Source organism: Serinus canaria, chromosome 8 (assembly GCF_022539315.1).
Source record: "Serinus canaria isolate serCan28SL12 chromosome 8, serCan2020, whole genome shotgun sequence".
Taxonomy (NCBI): Eukaryota; Metazoa; Chordata; class Aves; order Passeriformes; family Fringillidae; genus Serinus; species Serinus canaria.
The window spans coordinates 9,088,281-9,106,594 of record NC_066322.1 but is presented as its reverse complement, the minus strand read 5'-3'; the positions used below and the strand labels follow the sequence as shown (position 1 = coordinate 9,106,594).

The following is an 18,314-nucleotide window of genomic DNA, read 5'->3' as shown; positions in this document are numbered from 1 at the left end:
AAATACAGTGGTGAACTTGGAGCAATGTTTCAGCTCCAAGAATAGGATTTAAATAGGAATTTAAATGGGAATCACCCTCTTGCCTTTTCTTTGCTGTGCTTTTTACTTTGTGAGAAACTGAAAAGTGAAACATGTTAAAAGAGCTTTCAGCCTGTTGCAGTCAGACCACATTGGAACTATTTTATCAGTTTCTAAACTGTTTTATTGAAATGAAAATTATCAGTTTTCATAGAATTTTAAATTGGAGGAGAATTATTGAAATTAATTCAATTTTTGTGTATGCATGGAATGATTTTGCAGGATCACTTTACTGTTTTTACTACTCCTTTGTTCTGGCTGTTGAAGTTGCACTTTTGTTGTGAGAATTTGGGAGCACCAGTACTGCTTGTGGCAGCACTGCCTGAGAGAAAACATTGTGGAAATACAGATTAAGGAGTTAAACATCTAAGGGAAATACACCAAGAATTTTCTGGATGAAGAAGATAACTTATTATACCAAGGAGCATGGGTAGATGGTTGCTATCAGGAAATGAAACCTTGAGTCATTCTTTCAAAGCTATTTAGGTTAGTTCTTCACAGATGGCCACTAAACTTCCATTTTTTCTGTTATTTCTTTGAAGTTTGGTCCCTCTCAAACAAAAATGTAACAAGTACAGTAAAAAATCTCACAAGGCCTTTTTTTCCCATTAGTTATCAACATAAGAATTGCTGTATTGTCCACAGCAAACATTCTTTGTATAGGAAGTCCTCTAATGCACATAGCAGCACATCACAATTGTAACTTCTACTCTGAAAAAAGCTGTTGAGTTTGGGCTGATTGTTAGTGAGGTGGGATAGACAAAAGAAAATGACAGCAAAACTTCAAAAACAGCAGTGGGAAAGCTTGTGCAGAGGTACAGACCTGGTTTTTAGGTAGTGTGAGCACCATTTGTACTTAAATGCTTCAATGTACTGAAGCTTTTTGTCTGTTAGATAGTTGGCAGTTCCATGCTGGTTTTTTTTTTTTTTTTCCAGTATGAGTAGTTTTTTTTTGTAGCTTTTATGAAATATGTATCAGAGGAGCAGGGACTTTGGTTCTGGTATTCAAGTTTTCCTACAGTACATTACAGACATCGAGTTAAAAACATTGTATTAAAGACTTTTTGGCTCCCCAGAAGCTATTCTGAGCTGAATGCTTTAATCATGCCTTGAATTCAACCTGAAAGTGTGAACAAGGCCATTGATTAGACTTGTGGTTTTGAGACCTGTCAAGTTGAGGAAAAGCCCTTCCCAAATCCTCTTTGAAGAAAGAGACTGTTCAGTGACAATTGGTGATGAATTTTCAGGTATTGGGAAGTCTTTGGAAATTTTTTCTGTACCTATAAATGCAAACAGGATATATCTTAAAACCTCACTTTGAAGCCAAGAGCTGAATTCAAAAAACCCTTGCAGTTTCTTCTAAAAGGAGTAGAGGATGAAGAGGAATGCACAGCAGAGAAATTACAGTGCAGCCAGTCCTGAGTACCTGCAAGGCTTTTCCTGGTGATGAAGTCAGTGTTTGTTCTAATTTGAAGTATGGTAAAGGACAGAAGGCAGAAGTTTTAGATATTGATTAGTATCTTTTGTTTTGATATTTTCAGGAGAGTCCATAATTATAATTGAAATGCAACAGAAAGAGAATCCTTGCCAGAACATGTCCTTGTAATAGAATCAGCTGTTTCTGTCAGCCCATTACAGAGCACAGTGATCACCCATCAGAGCTAAAAGTCATTAGGCACAGTCTGCACTTTCTCAAATCTGTGCTTTGGGAGTGAGTGCCTGTGTCTTACCACTGCTTTAATTGGGGATGAATTTTCCTTTACTCTGAAACAGATCTCTTGGCACTCAGTAAACCTGAATTATCCAACTACATTAAATGTAGGGTTGTTCATAAATAAATCTGTAAAAGATGCTTAGATGTAGCCCATGCTCTTTCATAGGAGAAATCTGAGTGATCCAAAAACTTCAGTTCTCTTGACATTTGCAGGGAAATGATATAACTGTGGGTCAGGGCTGGATGTGGTTATTTAAAAATATGCCCGGGGATGAGGTTGGCCAGTTTCTATGGTTCCCAGCTCACTTGTCTTTCATTTTGAAAGCAATAAATGCTGCTTTTGTGAGCTATGTTCTATCTCTTCTAAGCCTGAAGTTTTTCTTACCTACATGAGGAGAAAACTTTCCCCTCATTGGGTTTGAGCTGTAAATCAGTGCTGGGTTTGGCCTAGCACCACTTTGCAGTTTCTTATTTTATATTCCATCTTAGAGCATTGTCTCACTGTTGAACCCGTGAATTTAATATAAGATTGTGATTTTAAAATTAGAGTTCAGTTGGGGATTATTACAGTTCTGTCTCACTGAAATTGAGAGGACAATTTAATTACTTTTTTCTAATACATTTTTTTGTCTTTATGATTAATTTAAATATGCCTAAGCAGAAAAAAACCCACCAACTAGTTTGAAAGTATGTGGGAAAGATGATAGGAAAGCATGTTCCAATTTAATGTTTGGGTTTTTTCACTGTAATTATTGTTTTTCAGAACTAATAATAAAAAAAATGTGGTATAAAGGCTTTGTGTTATAGCTGAAATGAGTCATGCCAGGTGTGTAACCACCTTATATATCCAGGGGGTGAATATCTCTTCTATACAGATAATATGTGTAAATGTCATGGATCTGTGGCTTTTGCTTTTGGTATAAAAAAGCATTTATTTTAGGGGAATGAAGCAACAGATCCCTTTCTTTCATCACTTCTGTCAAGGGTTTATGCTCCAGTGTGGAGCCCAGCAGGCATAAGCAATATCAGAGACTGTTCACTTCTGAGGGCAGAAAGAGAAGTTAAAATTCTCTTGTTTGCTTACAGAGGTGTAAATAGTGTCTGGCTCTGATTATTCCAAGTTTTCACATGGTGCTCAGCATGTGAATTTCTTCATTAAGTGGATGATGGCCTGTAACTATTCCTTTGCAGGGAATGCTCAGAGCACCCTGTCTGTCCCTCCTCCCGTGGTTTTGTGAGAAGCAGTGATTTGAGAGGGGCAGGCTGAAGTGCCTCATGTAGCTTAGCAATGGAAAATTACATCTGCTTGTTCTGTAAATAATGTCCAGTCAGAGCAGATGTAATTAACTACTGAGCTTAATGGATGCCACGTGAGGTTACAGATGCTATCAGTCATAAACTAGATGAAGGCAAGGGAGCTTTATTTGCTTGGAAATCCTTTTAGGACTAATTACTAAATATCTTTAAAATTGATTGCTTATGCTTTCAATTTCTGAGAGTGTTTTCCCATATCTGTGTGGAATGGATTTGATGCAGCTTTAAGGAAGGATGGGAGACACCTTCATTGTTGAGGCTTTTTGGGGAACTAAATGGTTTCTCTTCCCTGGAACTTTCTCCCAGAGCTTTACTGTTGGGAAACTTGGTGTTATTTTAGGGCTGGCCAAGCTGTCCAGCTGTCTGGCAGCACTGGCCTGACAGATTTTTCTTTTTGTCTAAATTATTTAGAAATAGACAATCATAAAGATAAAATTCTGTTGATGTCACAATCTTGGCCTAACATTGACAAAACAATTGGAGACATGTGCTTCTCAAAAACAACCACCAAATTTAATTTCTGCCTGTTTGCAGGCTGGCAGAAATTTCAAACACTTTCAAACACTTTACAACTGGGGAGTCAGTGAGAAACCAGCATGACAGACTTTGGACTGGTGGGAGAGACCTGCTGCTGGCACATTAACACTGAACTGACCGTGTGCCTTTTGTTCCTTCAACAATGGTATTGAAGAAAGTCCAATTGATTTTAATATAATATAATACCAATGTATCCCAATATAATTTTAGGGGCAACCTTTGATTTTTGTTCATGGTCTGTATTAACAGTGCACTGAATGAAAAGAGCTGATGAGCCAGGGCTGGAGTGTTCATGAGATGCTCATTGCTTCATGTAGATTTATGTGGGATAAACCAGAAAGGTTCTTGTGGAATCCTTTTGTCAGGCTTGGTTATTCAGTTTTAAGGGATATTTAAAGAGTTTAAAGAATCAAATTGGTTGTCAGGTAGCCTTGATGAGAGTTAATTTGTCCAAAACAACCTTTTAAGATTTGTGTATTGTAGAACTATCAACAGACTTAATCATAGATTAATATTAGTATGAGCCTACAAGGGAGATAATACAACTGGATTTGTTTATTTGTAATGCTCTTGGCATTTTTAGCAGCTGTGACTGTTTTCTTGTGACCATTGCGTGCCCAGTCTTGAAGGAATTTTTGGTGCAAGTCAAGACAGAGTAATTTTAAGAGCAGTTTCTAACAATAGCATTACAGCTGGAGTTCTGTATAGCTCTGAGATGAGACTCTTCCCTGCATTTTCTAAAATTTTGCAGAATGTGACCTTTTGACTTAAATTTCTGAAACTGGCGCCGGCTGGCAAAATGAAAGAGAATTTGGAACAGTTGCTCCCATTATTTGGGATGAGTGTTCAGTGCTGGTCAGGCTCTTTCACACATCAGGAATCTGCTTCATGGCCTTGTAAAACTAGAATTAAGTAATGAGAAAGATTAATGAGCTGTCTAAGCTCTGTGCTTTATTACTCTCAGTATTCCTTTAGCTTTAGGCTAAATTGTGCAAAAATATATAAGGAAGATTTGGAGCATTTTTTATTGTGTTATTTCTCAGATTTTCAAGTATAACCTTTTATTTACAGAGGACTAGCATGTGTCCTGCTTTTTATTTTGTTGCTACACACACGCACACATTTTGGGTTGCTGCTGTTGTTTAATTTGGGGAATAAGTTATCAGAATGGTCTTCTAGAGCTGCTGCTGTTGCAATTTATGGATTCTCTGTTAGGAGAGTAAATTCATAGTTTTTCTTCTGCTCTGCTGTTTTTTTTTCTATGCTTCTGCATCACATCTAGGACTCTGGGTTGCAAAATTCAAGCTAAATTTACTTTTTCCTGCTAGTGAAATTGCACCTTAAAAACACGTGCTTGTCTCTAATGTGCTCTGTAACATTTAAAAGTAAGTTTGACAAGTGTACTTGAAGAGGGCTGCTTCTATGGTTGATTTTATTTTTTTAGCCTTGAGGAAAACAATCAAGTTAATAGTAAATTAGTTTGCTGATGTTTAAGGATTGAACAGCTGAGTCACTGTACCCCTGTTATTGTGACCAGGGCTCTTAGACGTCGTCTGAATTTTCAGAAGCCGCTCTTTTTTTTGTACGTCTGAAAATCGAATATAAAACTAGGAATTGTCTTTATTATGGGAAGAAAGAGACTTCTGCTTGACTGAGGGCATGAAACCAGAGTGACCCTGTGCTCCTGGTCCTGAGAAACAGAGATAGGAATGAATCTCGCGGAGGAAATGAGAGCTGGAGGACTGCAAGTCACTCATGGCTCTGGCTGGTGAGGGATGTGTGGGTGCCACCCTGCCCTGGGCTGTGGGTGCCCACTGAGCTGTGGAAAAACTGTGGCTTTTCCTGGGGCTGGTCACCTCATCCCTTGGGAATGTGGTTTGCATCCCTTGTTTTTATTGTCATTTGCCAGTCCAAGCCATGACGTGTGGTTTCAGTCCTGTTTGTTGCCATGAGCAGTGGCCCATGCTGTGCTCTGTGTAATGTTGTATTTTGGGCTGGAAAACATGATGTAATGTACAAAATATGGAGCAGACACTCCAGCTTACTAAAATACATATAGATATAGTACATATAAACACATGGGAGTGGGCACTGAAAATATTCTGAGGAAAGTGTGAATTCTTGCCTGTTTTGAGATGTATTCTGGAATTATTTTAGGTCAAGTGCCAAATCCATAATCTTATGGAAAGCCCTGAGGTTAAGTGATATGAAGGGTTAGTGGGAAGCTTCTGGTCACATATATTCTTGACAAGTTAATGCACAGATGTGACCTGGATCCTTAGCTTTGCTTACCAAAGAATAAGTTTCTGTTGCCCATTCAGAAGGGCTGGTGGGGGAGGGAAAATAATTTGCTGTGTTTAAGAATTTTTCTTGAAGTTTAAAGGGCTTTTAGCTTTATTTCCTTCTGCAGTAACTCTAATTTGAAATAAATCCAAAGGCTTTTTATTTTGCTGACTAGTAAGGGATTTCTAAGCTGAAGAGAAAAGAAAGACTGGAAGATCTAAAAGCATGAAATGCATCATTGGCTGATTCGTGACCCGTGGGTCAAAAGACTGATATACACTGAATATGTAAAGAAATAGGGCTGTTAGTTAAACAGCTGAGGGGTTTTTCCCCATTTGGTTTAATATGTTAGAATAGCTGCAAATGGTATTTTTATTGTCATGCATCTTCTGCTGAGGTAGAAAATGAATCAAAACAATAACTTTATTTTGCTTTGAACTTGTAGTATGTTTAGGGTAGCACTGGGTGAACAGATACACTATTGATTATTCTGGTGCCACACACATTTTTCTGGAGGCTGTGGCACTTTGCCACCATGAAGGTGAGATGTCTTAGGAAAGGGTGGTTCCAGGCAGTTTGGGTGGTACTGGGAATGTGGGGGGATGCCTTGGGACTAAGCTCTCCGTGGCATTTTAGAATTTGTGTGATGGCAGACATAAATTCAGTGGAGTGCAGAGAAAGGTCTGGGAATTAAATCCATGTCCTCTTTGAATATTTTGAATGGTACTGGCAAGAGGCTGGGTATTCGTTTTCTGTATTTTAAGTATCTCTGTAGCTAAGCAGATGATCTAACAGTATCATCCTGAATTTAGTTTCTAAAAAGGCAGTAAACTACAGAAAATATTTGTAGTATATTCCATAGGTTCATCTGACCTTCAGTACAGATATGGTTTCAGTGTTGCTGTTTAAAATTCTTTACTGATGAGTTTGGAAAACAAGTTCAGATGTAATCATTTCTAGACAGAGAAATTGAGAAGTGCTGTTTTTAATAACCATTTTACAGTGATATGGTGAAAAGAAGGAAATTATTTTTCCTGACAGATTCTGATAGCAGAAAGAAAAGCTTAGCATGGGGGCATTTTTTTTTTTTCTTAATCACCATGAAAAATTCCTTCCTGTTAATCTGATGGATGGATTACAGTTTGTCCTTGCACGGCCAGGTTGTACTTTCCATCAGAATTGGAGATTCCAACCCTCATTATATCATTTCTGTAATGCAAATGGTTATGTATAGAGGGAGATTTAATTAATCCCCTGCTGGTTGGTAGTATACCCTAAAGCAAACATAGTCAGCAAAGGAAAAAAAATTAAAACAAGAGTGCATGGTACCAGGTCACTGACTGTCAGTGGAATTTCATCATCTGTGAAATATTAACTTATTAACTGAAATGTATTTACTCTTATAGCTGTAAAAATATTTGTCTATTGTCCCAACTGGTATGATAGTGAGTACCTTGCAAGGGAGCCAAGGTCAAAAGTAATCTCAGGAATCATGCTGTCTGTTCTGGCAAAAATATGGAACATCCTGTGTGGTGATGGTTCTCATTTTAATTTGCAAGGACTCCATTTAAGCTGCCATCAGTGCAGGCTCCAGCATCCAACTTTGCCTGTGGGTCTGTGCCATATGTGCAGATACATATTCAAGGACAAATTACAAGACTGAGAGAAAGTGACAAATTTGAGTGATGGGTTCCTGTTTTTTCACACTTTGATAACATAACGGATCTGCTGGAACGATGTGGGCTGTATTGTAGGTCAGTGAACAAATAGATTTCCAGACTTTATTTCCTCTCCATATTGTGTGCACACACCTATGCAAAAAGCCAGCACTCTTCCTGCTGTCTGAAACATTCCTGTTTTCAGATGCAGTTTCTGTATATAAAAAAACCACAACTGAATAATTTTTTCAGTATCTATGTACTAAACAATGTATTTTGCAAACAAAAATGATCTGTCAAATGACTGGTGTTTTTTCTCTTTAGCCTCCTTGCTGCCTGTAAAATGAGGATCTTGTCTTATTGTGAAACCTCTTCTGTAGCATGATATGGTGTCCAACTGATTTTATAGCCTCATGATTGAGGTGATGAACTTAAGATAAAAGGAAATGTAAGGAACTTTTTTGAAGGCAAATATTTGAATCAGCTTTTTATAAATTCTGCGATGCTGAGTTTCTTTCCCGAGGTTCCTTTTTAACTGCTCATCTGAAAATCTGCTGCTTCTTTTGTCTTGTAGAGATCAAGTTGCATGTTTAATAATTATGCCCTGAAATGTGGAACTGGTACAAAAAATTAACTTTCAGAACAGTCTGTTCTTGTCATTTGGGTACTGCAAGATTTAATACACTCCTTATTTTTTAGGATCTGTGAAAGTAGTTCTTTATTTCCACTTCTGAAAGTTCTTTGTGAATAATGTGCACCAATATTTTATAGTGTTCTTATGCTATTTAGCCCTTCATATAAATCAAATATAAATGCAAGCCTCTGTTTTGAGGGTTATATTGTTGACCTAGAGAGCAGGTGGCATGGAGGCTGGCTGGAGTAATAATGGTAATATAAATATAGCTACTGGCAGCACAAGTGCTCAGGGAGGCAGATGTGCTCTTGGGAGGGGCAGTTTGGAATTTTTCAGGTTCCTGTGTTGTTCTCATCAGAAGGGTGGTCTTTAATGAAAAATGTCCTTCAGGATAAACTAGCATATTGAAAGGATTACAGCTGCACCCTTTAAATAGTGTTTCAGACCAAGGAGTCACAGCTCAGCATTCTTTTATTAGTTATCTCACCTCTTAAAATGTGATTTATTTTTTCAGGATGCATGGACATGTAATGCCAAACTCCTTTGTGGTGTGAGTGGAAACCAGTTAAATCATACCACCTACCTCATAATTTACTAACTAAAACATTTAATCTCTTCTATAAATGATACTATATGTGATTCTGAGTGGACTTTAACCTTTATAGGGTGCTTGTGGAATGCTGTTGGACTTTTTCCTCAAATTTTTCATAATTGTTGAATCACTGCTTTTGTATTGCTACTCCATACATTTGAAACCACCCTGTCATTATAAGATACAAACTCTCTGTTGGTCCCATTGCTCATTGAAATGTTGAGCTCTCTTAAGACCCAGCTGAGTCTCAACCCTGTGAGTGTATCCCCATCTCTGGGAGGCATTTCCATTGTCCCCTTGATCTCCTGGAGATCTGCAGTGTTCTCCTGGCAGTGGGCATCCTCAAGTAGGAAATAGTTCAGCAGTTGTTTGCAGGCGTTTTCTCTCTGGGATGTAACTTCTTCACACACAAACTCCCTGGTGATCTGGGAAAGCAAATCTTCTTACACTGCCTGTGGTTGTGTAATGTCCAGCTCTGGTGCTTTTGCCTTGTCCCCACTGCTCATGGCCTGTTTTGGGGATTATAGGGGCTGTTACCAGCACTGGAGAGGCAGAGAAGGGCAGAGAGCTGGGAGAGTGCATTGTCATTTCTCCAGAGGACAGGGAAAGTGCTGCAGAGGCCAGGAGGTGGTGGGCTGTGTGGCTGTTAGGGTTTGTGAAGGGGATTTTAAGACTAACATGAACTGAAGCACGGTGGAACAACAGGTATAAAAATTGATTGTTTTGATTGTGCTCTTTGTTGTCAAGACCACAGTGGTATTAAACGTGAACTGCTGCCTATTGATTCCACAGCTGCACTGTGTTTGTCAAGGTGGTGGTGCAGAATGAAGACAATTCCTGCATGGATAGGATAATATTTCAATTGCATTGAGATGTCATCTGCCAGGACTTTGTTCCTTCCTTATTTGGAAACTCAGTTTCCAAGGGATGTTTTCAGGAACAAAGCCCCAGGCAGACCTCCTCCTAACCTTGCATGGATTTTATCCTGAATTTCTTACATTATAGGAAGTATTAAAGGTCATATTGTTTGAGTAAAGCAAGCGTTCTGTAAAAGAAAGGATTTGTCCATTCCTGTTCCTGGGCCATGTTTCTTGTGATGTATGTCTGGTAATTACAAGTCACAATTACCAGAGCTCTGCTCCTGCAAGGGAGTGTTCTCTCTTTAAATGACTTTTCAGCTCTAATGACTAGAGCAAAGCTTGTAAAAATGAACCCTAGAAGTTCAAAAACTAGCAGGTAGTTAGATTTAAAGGTCACTGTTTTGCTTTTTCATCCAGTGCTATGAAATCCCAGGGCTTTATATATACATTCTAAAAATTTCTGGGGCTTACTGTGTTGGACTCAACAGGAATACGTCATTTGAATAGAAAAAGTGCTTTCTGCCAAGAGGTGCCATCTTCTTTAAAAAGCACAAATTAAATACAGCTGCTCATATGATGAAAGAGATGTATATGCATGTCTAAGTAACACACTATCCAAAGAAGCAAAATAACATGTAATACCTATATCTTATCTGGTTTTTTATTCATTTGCAGTAGCAAAAGCTTTCCTTGCTACATAGGCTTCACAGTTGGAAACTAATTCTTTCTAACAAATGAGAGTGGAAGAAATACCTTTTTTAGAATATAAACCACACAACCTGTTATAGATGCTAATGATTTATTATCTTATGCACTTGAAGTGTTTTGATTAGATCTTGACAAGTTTGTCTGACGACAGGAATTTATTTCTCCTGCTGTAAGCTGTCAGCCTTGAGATAATTCACACATGGAATTTGCTCGGCACTGTTAAAGTGTAATGAAATTTCAAATTATGGAGAACTAATACTTGAAAAGAATAATGGCATGTAAGAGTATGTATTTATTTATTTGTTATTAGTGGCTGTAACTTTTTGGTATCTTTGAAAAACTTCAAGCCGAATCCAATGTGTTACTGATCAGACCAGTCACTGCCTGTCAATAGCATTGTTAGTCATGTCAGTCTGCACAAACACTGTGGCAAAAGATGGGAAAGAGATTACCTTACCGATGTTGTGGATTTGATTTTTTTTTTCCTATTGATTTTTTTTTCAATACTCTGTGAAAATACTGATTTTTTTTATTTCTTAGAGGGGATGAGAAACACATCCCGTAGATCAGTACCATGACATCCAGCTGGTATTGGCTGTGCTGGTCCTTGCTGGGCTCAGACGAAGCGAAGCAGCCGGGGATGAGCACGGCCCGTGCCGATGTTTTAAGGAGAAAATACCCAGAATCGGGGGCCGGGCCGGCGGCCGCAGCTGCCACCTGGCGGTGTCCGGCGGGAGCGCAGCCCCCGCAGCCGGGCGGGGCCGGGGACTGCGGAGCCGGGGATGGGCAGTGCCGCGGGGGGACAGTGCCCGGGGATGGGCAGTGCCCGAGGGGACAGTGCCCGGGGATGGGCAGTGCCCGGGGGTGGACAGTGCCCGGGGATGGGCAGTGCCCGGGGATGGGCAGTGCCCGGGGATGGGCAGTGCCCGGAGATGGGCAGTGCCGGGGATGGGACAGTGCCGAGGGATGCGCCGTGTCCAGCATGGGCAGTGCCGGGGGGCGACAGTGCCCGCGGGGGAACTGTGCCAAGGGATGTGCCGTGTCCAGCATGGGCAGTGCCGGGGGGGGGACAGTGCAGAGGGAGGGGGACAGTGCCCGGGAGGGGACAGTGCCAAGGGATGTGCCGTGTCCAGCAATGCCCCCCCCGGCGATGCCCCCGGGCTCTCGTCTGCAATAAAAACGGAAAAATCCACAGTCTGCCTTTGCTTGTGCTGCTGAAATGCGAAATGCTGCTGAGAAGTGGAAGTTGTGTTCGGCCTCGAATTTTTTATGATAATACATAACACAATTAATGTGTGTGTTAAAAAAAGAAAACAAACCCAATTCACCCCCCCAAATGTACTCTATGGCATTAATTCTTCCTTTTGGTGAGAGTGTGAGACCACACTGCAGCAGCTGCAGGCACACCAGGTTCCACACTTCTGGAAGTGGTTCGGTCTGATGCTGATGAGGTATGTAGGACAGAATTAATTACTGCCTTATCTGTGCTCAGGCTTGAATTTCAAAGTTATGTTTGCTTTGTTGAGTACTTATGATTTTTAACTCCAAAGGCAATGATTGTTCAGGCAAAATGAGCAACTTTCATACCCCAGACTGTGCATTGTGACTGTGCAGCAGCAGAGCTGTGCAGTTCTACACTGAGCATGCGCTGGGAAATAGCCAGCTCTTTATTCATTCCACCTCAGTCTTTTATTGATAAATAAATCAGTAATATATAATAAAAAGTAAAATTAACTCAAGGTTTTAATTTTTTTTTTCCAGAAAGAACTCAGTCTCCCCAGAAGAGGAAGCTTGTAAGTATAATTATTCGTTATTCATCCCTTGGTTTGTTTTGAACATATATAGCTGTTCAGTTGTGGAAGTAATTTAGATGGGCAGATGTTCTGTTTTCTCTTTAAACATTTTCAAGAATCTGTCATGGGCTTGGAAAGAGCTAGCTTGGATTTCTGTGAGACTGAAGCCTCTATTCATTTCCTTAAGTGTAGCAGGAAAAGCAGTGGCAGTGTAAGCTTACTTCTAATTGCCAGCTTGAGCTGCTGCTGATACCAAAGTAGCTGCAGTGTTGAGTGCTGCCACTCCGACGTGGCTGAAGGGACTCCAGAGGAGTCGCTGATTGTTTATGTGATATGGACCACTCTGATCACTGCTCTCCAAACAGTCTGTTGACAGAAGTCTAAGCACACAGCTCCTGGGCCACAGGTCAGGTGTTTGTGGAGCAGGCAGCCTGGTAGAGGTGTCTCAATAAAGTAGTGCATGTCAGGAAAAGTAGGCTTTTAAAACTGTCATTTAAACAAACAGCAATTTTTTTTTAATGCATTATGATACTTAAAGAATTTCAGTGAACTGACTTGGTGTTTCAATGGTATTATAAGAGCTTAGCTTGTGCTATGCTTACAGATTTATGGTGGAAGAAATTGCATTATTGATTGCATTATATAAAAGAGAAAGCTTTTCTACTGCCTGCTATTGCATTATGATTTAAAATTGTTTCCCAAAGCTTGTGGACTACAGACATGAAGCTCACAAAAGCTTATAACCTTTCTTCCTCAGGTTTCTGGTTCTAATGAGAAATGATTTTCAGTCTTTCAGTGTAAGCTATCCCCTTTGTATAAGAAACAGTGTTTGGAAAATGCTGTGTAGAACTAGTGATTCAGGGCTGAACAATACAGAGGATCAAAAGGTCTTTTTTTAAAAGTGGGGCATGACCAGACCTTTTTGTTTAGTTCATATGACAATGATAAACCAGTCAGGGAGTTATTTAAAGAACATGAAGCACTGACTGGTTTTGGGGTTTTTTAACCAGTATGCCTCAAAGGCTGGCTTAACGAGATTTGAGAGATTTCTAAGACAGGTGGTGTTCATCATTTGAAGATTATGAAGGTTCTTTGATCAAATAGTGGAGCAGTGAGTTACCAGTAAGTTTTTTGTTGAATGTAATTTTTGCACAAAACTTTTGGAACTGAAATTGAGGATGCCAGAGATATTCCAGCTCATTCCAGCATGGAGGTGGGTATGACACAAGACTAGTCATGTATTTTCATTTGAGCTATCTGAGATACAAATGAAATGCTTTGGATGTGTAATATTTTAGTTACTGGTAACTAAACCAAATGACTGAATATTTTATTTCTGTATTACTTAACTCCTGCAATTTTTATTATTTCACTTTAGTTTTCTTACTCAAGTGAGTGGCTTTTAAGCTGTCACTGTGTGAAGTAATTTAGCAACCTGTGTCAAGAAGATCCAGGCTATAAATTTTAAGCTCAAGGTTGCTGCTATTAGTGAGACTAAAGATCTATGAAGAATTGAAATGTCTTAGTTGCCTGTGTTGTCTAGCTGATTATTTGATTGTAGGTTCTGGAATTACAGATTCTATATCAAGTCAAGTACCAAGTGTAGTCCAGAACCAAATGATGTCTTGTTGTTTGAGAAGTTTTAACTGTTCATGATGTCAGTGGTGCATTGTGGCTGATGTAGACCTGTGTTGATGCTGTACTATGAAATGTGAAGGCTCACTGCAAAGGCTCTTGTGGAGTTGATCTTCTTGATTTTGCATATCCCAATATCAGAGTACTAACTTGATTAAAAAATAAAATCTTCTTTGTTTTTGAATTAGAAATTAGAGAAATTTATATCAAGGGAATAATTATAATAAATGCATATATACACGGTAATATATATATATAATATAAGGTAAAAATATACATATACTGTGTATAAATTTGTTCAACCATTTTGTCAACAATAATGGCATTTCAACTGTAGGCAGTTCTCAGTTTTCCTGGAAGCTTTTCCTCAGCTGGAATCAACTTAACTGTGAACCTCATATTCAAAAATAAATTCTGAAAATAAAATTTATTCTGAGAAGCTGCTGTGGTGCTGTGGCTGATGAGCAGGGGTAGTTATGGGTGTAGCCATGTCCTGATTCATTGACTGTAAGTCACTGACTTTTGGTCACTGACAAAAGCAGGAATGGACAGGAGGATGAAGTACCTGGCTTGGAGCCAGAAACCCTCAAGTGGTGCATGAATTTTCTGCACAAACTCCAGCCTTTGTAGCAGTTGAGTAGCAATTGAATTATATACAAAAAATCAGCCTCTCAGCATTTTTTTGTGGGCTAGTCTGGAGGGTGGGGTGCTCTTACTTCTGTAAAAAAATCTACTGCTGACTGCTTTGGGATTGCTTTGCTGGATTGTCGAGTTCCAAACGTTTTAGCCTGTGGATCAGCTTGGGTATTTGTCATTGCTGAAGGAAAAAGATGAGCTATTCCTGAAAATGCTTCTAACTTTTTCTTTGTGTGACTCTCAATATTTCATATTTCCTGGGCCAGTATGAGTAATCTCTGTTTTATTGCAGGAACTGATTATAAGCAGGGACAACAAGAGCTGCTGTGCTTATTTGTGCTAAGGAAAAGGAGTGGAGTTACATGTCTCACTGTTTTTGTCATGAGAACATGAGAAATTTTGTCACCTAAAGAAGCACTTGGGTGGGAGCTGAAGAGAAGGAATGGTGGATGGAGCCTGTGAAGTCGGTTGATGAGTGTTGATGACCGTTTCCATATTAGCAGAAGGAAACAGGCACACTGTAGAGGATGGCTTTGCACTTGGGTATCTTGCAATCCTAATTTTGAAATAATCAGCACAGAGTGAGCAGACATGTAAAACAGATGGGGGAATTGTATGCAGGGTGACATCAAGAGAAATGCCTGATAATTTAGATAGCATTTTGTTGTTAATGTGCTTAAAGTGTTTGTGTTTCTATGGGGGGTTATGTTTAATGCACTAAAGGAGATGATATTCAGCTGAGTTGTAGGCTGCTAAGAGACTGAATAGTTAGAGAAAAGGAGTAAGTAGTTACATTTTGTCTCTGGTGTGGTTCAATAATCAGAGTTCAAAGTTTTCCTTTAATGAATTATGCATATAAATGTATTGGTTATGTTTTTCCCCATGCTTTGTTCACAAAAGAAATAATTACCATTCATGAATATTTTCTTTAGTTTCAAATAGTGGATGTGGAGTGATAGACTCCAACTTTGATCTCCAGCCTATTAGTCAAAGTGGTTTAATTATTTTCAGCCATTATCCCGTTCTGTTCTCTGTAGAGATTGGTTTTTGTATTGTTGGCTGCAGCTTTCACATGGTTTTGATGTGCACCTGCACGTGAATCACAGCAGAGATGTTCCAGACTTGAAGGGACAAAGGTGGGGACTTTGTAGCAGGAGCATCCCGTGGGGAAGCACCTCTGTGTGTTCATGTGTCTGAGAGCAGCTCAGCACCCAGAAGATCAGGCTGTAAACTGCATTTCATCCTGGCTGCAGCAAGCCCAGCACCAGCCTGGAGCTCACTATTGCTTCTACTCGCCTTCTTGGCTGAGCAGTAGTCACTAAATCCAGTTGGGGTTGCCCTTGAGCCATCTGCTTTCTTGTTCAGTACCCCAATAATAATACATTAATTATAAATTCAGTTCTTTATAGCATGAACTTTATTGACCTGTTCAGGCTTTTTAATGAAAAATGTGGGTTTGTATTTTAAATCCTCATGGTTTCTAAGGCAGGGTTCATGGTGTGGGTTGCTGTAATTTTTGTGCTAAATGTAAAATTTTCTAAAAAGAAAACACAGCTTTCCCATATTATATCCAAATTTGAAAAGAGTAATTTCCTCCACAAACTAAATTTGCTAAACCAGTTTCTAACTTCAGCTGTAAGTTTTTTTTTGTTAATTATTTCCTGCTATCAACCATCTGTATCAAATATACTTTAAAAGACTGTATACAAAGGGAAAAAGAAACTGGAGGCATAAGAAATGTGAAAAAATAGTTTTAGCCCAGAATATATCCAGTAAAAATACACATTTAAATGAACCAAATATTACACATTGTTATTGCGATGCTGATTGGTGCTGGTAAAGAGTAGTATTTACCTGAAGTTTTTATGTCTATCTCTGAAATATGGTAAGCAACATAAAAGTGTTTGTTGAAGATGTGTGCGAGCCTTTTATGGTGGTCTTTATTCCTTCTAATCACTTTTTAAGACAGCTTATGTCCCCTGTGGGACTTGTTTTCTCTCATTCTGTCCCTCCTTCTCTGCATTACCATTTTACTTTAAACCTCTGAAGATTCTTACTTTCTGCTGCCCTAGACATTTCTGAGGGGGTTTCATTAAACAAGTCTTCATCATAATTTGTTAAACTTGCCCCCAGCTTCTTGACAGTAACATAGCACACAAAGACACCAAGGAATTTCTTTGGGGGGATGTGCTGAACTGCTTGTATTTTTGTGAATGTTTAGACCTTGGAAACAATAAGAAGTTTGATGGCAGGCGAGAAAATTTCTGGCCTTTAGTGGTTTATGTCTTCGTGCTGCCATGCTCAGGGGCTGTGGGAATTTCCTCTGTGTCTGCAGAGAAATGGAGTATATAATTCAGTTTGTGCTCGTCTTGGCGGGTGAGTGTTTGTGCTGGTGATGGATCGATGCCGTTTCCCTGCCAGGAGCGAGTGCCACTGTCCCAGGAGTGAGAAAGCCAAAGTGCAGGAAGTGGATGAAAAATGGTTCAGAAAAGGAGTAGAGAATTTTGCTGCTTTTGCACTCTGTTCTGATTTGGATGTGGAAATAAACTAAGAAATAATGCCTCCAGTCAATGCATTCTGCTTGTGATGCTTTGTATAGATGAGGAGAGAAAGGTGCACTCTTCTGACCACCCCGTCCTTCTCTGAGCACGTAGGAGCAGCTCACAAGCAGTAGGTCAAAAATAACCTGCTGCTCTTAAGCTGATCCATGGGACTGGTTCTGGAGGTGGAACATGCTGAATTATTCTTGTTGAGCTCCACAGCTGTGCTGCTATTCCATTAGACTTCAAAAATTATTTGAAAGCATTGTTTCTTTAAAAGAAGTGATTTGGTGAATCAGGAGTATTTTAGTGTTATGTATGGACTGTAATCTCAGAGACAAAGAATTTATGGAGGTTTTCATCAAGGATTTAAAAGTGGAAAAAGTATTTTGTGCAGTTTTTATTGTCAAGTTTCCACTACTTAATCCAGGCTCTCATTTAATAAGTACAATAGAATTATTCGTAGCATACCAAATTTGTACTTTTTGTTGCTTGCTGTTCTGACTCCAGAGGCACAGTGTGGGGTCAGGGGAATCCTGGCCCTTCCTCCTCAGCCTGGCACTGTTTTCCTCATTGCTGAGAGATTGGGATTTTGTAGTGTGGGGCTGTGATCAGAATTATGGGAAGGTCTGAAGATCAGAGCTGTGACCTGGAATTTGACTTGGTTGATGAGTACTTGTGAGTGGCAGACTAAATACAGCCTTTAGCACTCTAAAACCTATCAAACATATATATAAGGAAACTTTTTTGAGGAAAGTGAAATTCTTACCAATACACATTTAAAAAATGTTGGACATCATTTGGGGGCAGTTTTGTTAATAGCACAGCATTGATTTTGAGCTGACTGAAGTCGCTGTTTGCAAGCAGGAGTGTAAAGGGAACATTTCCTCCTAGTGAAGGTGTTCCCCCTTCCTCCCCTGCGGCGTCCGGCTCCCCGGGCTGCTGCCTCCTTCTCGGTGCTGGGATCCATAAAGTCTCTGTCTGGAACACAGCTTGGGAGTTCGGGAGGGTGTTTTAAGCTGCTGTAGTTGAGGGGATTGATTTCGGAGCGGGGGCTGGTTCACGTGTCCCGCCGGCCGGGCGCAGCTGCTCCCCGGGCCCGCTGAGGGCTCTGGGTGGGAGCGCTGCTCTGCTCCATCGCCCTGCGGCTGTCCGGGCTGCTCCGAGGTCCCTGCCAGAATCCTTTCACTGTGCCGTGGCTTTCCTTCGCTTTGCTGGGAGAGGCTGCTCCTGCTCCTGGCAGCCCGGCGTTGGTGAATCAGTGGGCTGATGTGCGGCGGCTCGGCCGGAGCGTGGCAGGACCGCGCTGCCGGCCCTGGGACAGCTCAGCCC

The 18,314-nt window shown here is 40.1% G+C and overlaps 1 protein-coding gene across 4 annotated transcripts in view; it reads left to right on the top strand.

Moving 5' to 3' along the window:
• Positions 1–18,314, top strand: part of MAST2 (microtubule associated serine/threonine kinase 2) — a 186,459-nt gene that overhangs the window by 68,760 nt on the left and 99,385 nt on the right. For all 4 annotated transcript variants that reach the window (XM_050977181.1, XM_030226303.2, XM_050977183.1 and 1 more), the window contains one exon: positions 12,140–12,171. In XM_050977181.1, coding sequence (XP_050833138.1) covers positions 12,140–12,171 — 32 coding nt within the window. The remainder of the gene's footprint in view (positions 1–12,139; positions 12,172–18,314) is intronic.